The sequence below is a fragment of the Condylura cristata genome, unplaced genomic scaffold (assembly GCF_000260355.1).
Source record: "Condylura cristata isolate star-nosed mole 26May11 unplaced genomic scaffold, ConCri1.0 scaffold00039, whole genome shotgun sequence".
NCBI classification, from domain to species: domain Eukaryota; kingdom Metazoa; phylum Chordata; class Mammalia; order Eulipotyphla; family Talpidae; genus Condylura; species Condylura cristata.
The window spans coordinates 6,069,531-6,071,102 of record NW_004567140.1 but is presented as its reverse complement, the minus strand read 5'-3'; the positions used below and the strand labels follow the sequence as shown (position 1 = coordinate 6,071,102).

Below are 1,572 nucleotides of genomic sequence, written 5' to 3'. Positions count from 1 at the left end.
GGGGATCAAACTCATGCTGATGTGGCTTTAGCTTTTTAGTGTTGTGCTTTAACCCGCTGCACCACCAGGGAGGGCCCAATAAATAAATCTTTTAAAAAAGAACTCAACAACAAAAATCCTCACAAAGTCAGTGGGCGATACATGTGTACCAGAGCGAGAATTAGAGCCTGGGGTGAGCCCTTGGACTGTCAGCTGCTACGACCGACAAGCGACATTTGAAGAAAGGCTGTTACGTGCACGCCGACACAGGAGAGTGAGAGGAAAGTTGGGGTCACAGGAAAAAAGTGGGGTGACTAGCACCAGGTGGCTATCTGTATCAAGAAGGTGAAGCTGTTTATGTTTGTCTTTAAAGCACTCATCTTTGAAAGACAAAGGGAAGAGTTTGCAATTTTAGCCTAACCAGTCACAGGCTGGACACACTGAAAAAATGAGCCCCAGAAAGTCACCCAAGGCAGACGAGCAAAAGGCAATCCTCACTAACGTACGCTATGCAATTTCCCCTAAGTTAGTGTTAGTGTGTAAAAGACATCCTGGACTGTGACCACAACCTGATTCCTGTGTGGCAAGGTGTACACGGCTCCAGGGGGCGCCCCCTCTTCTCTGCGGGCAGTGACAGTCCCCAACTCCTTGTAGCTGAAGGACAGGTGGGTGTTGGAGTCCTCTTCCTCCCTGTCGCCCAGTGTCTCAAAGGACAGCAAAGAAGATCTTCCTGTCTCGCTCTGCCAATGCGGTCTGTGTTAGAACACGGAAGAATAAAATAAGCCACCAGGCCACTTACCACACCGCGCCGGTCAGGCCCACGCATTCAGGCCCGCCCTGGTGGCGCAACGGGTTAGGACGTAGCACTGTGAGCTGGCTGCAGCCGCTTTAGTGCGGGTTGGATCCCTGCCCCAGGGCTGACCCACAGGGCGCGGCAGACCACTCCTGACCCGCCCCTGCTCCCCTCAGCAGTGGACTTCGTCAGCCGGCCTGGTCTGCTCCCCACTCTGCCTCTGGTGAAGCCTCTCACTGCGTCTCCCTGGTAGCATCACAGCTACATGACAGAATGTGTGGATGCTGAACCGTGAGGCCATCGCTGTCTCTTCTCTGTCCACGCTCAACATCTCTCCAGGATTTTCACCCAGGTTTGTAGAGTTATCATCGCCACATACACACGCCGCTTGCCTTGTTATTCACAAGTTTTTTACGGTCAACATTTTAAAAGGTAAGACTCAAGTAGATTCAACAGTTTGGTCAGTTGTCCCCCCTTTCTTGGTACCCCCACCCCTTAGTTAAACTGGGTTGTCAGAAAAGTCGTGATGTATTTTAAAACAGAGACAACTCAATGAACTTCCACATATAGAAAATCTCTGTATTTAGGATTAGTCCTAAACAAATACTCAGATGGTAAGCCGCAGAGTCAAATGCCATCAACACTGTGTGTCCGCACGTACACAACACACATCCACCTGACAAGTCCTTTCCCCAGCCTATGACATTAAGAATAATTTCTGGGCCCTCCCTGGTGGTGCAGTCGGTTAAAGTACAGCACTATGAAGCTTCCTCAGCCACTGCAGCATGAGTTCAATCCCC

At 50.6% G+C, this 1,572-nt stretch overlaps 1 protein-coding gene across 1 annotated transcript in view; it reads right to left on the bottom strand.

The window, feature by feature from the left end:
- Positions 1 to 1,572, bottom strand: part of CEP89 (centrosomal protein 89kDa) — a 43,533-nt gene that overhangs the window by 33,599 nt on the left and 8,362 nt on the right. The window contains exon 4 of the mRNA XM_012733225.1: positions 549 to 732. Within this exon, the coding sequence (XP_012588679.1) occupies positions 549 to 732 (184 nt within the window). The remainder of the gene's footprint in view (positions 1 to 548; positions 733 to 1,572) is intronic.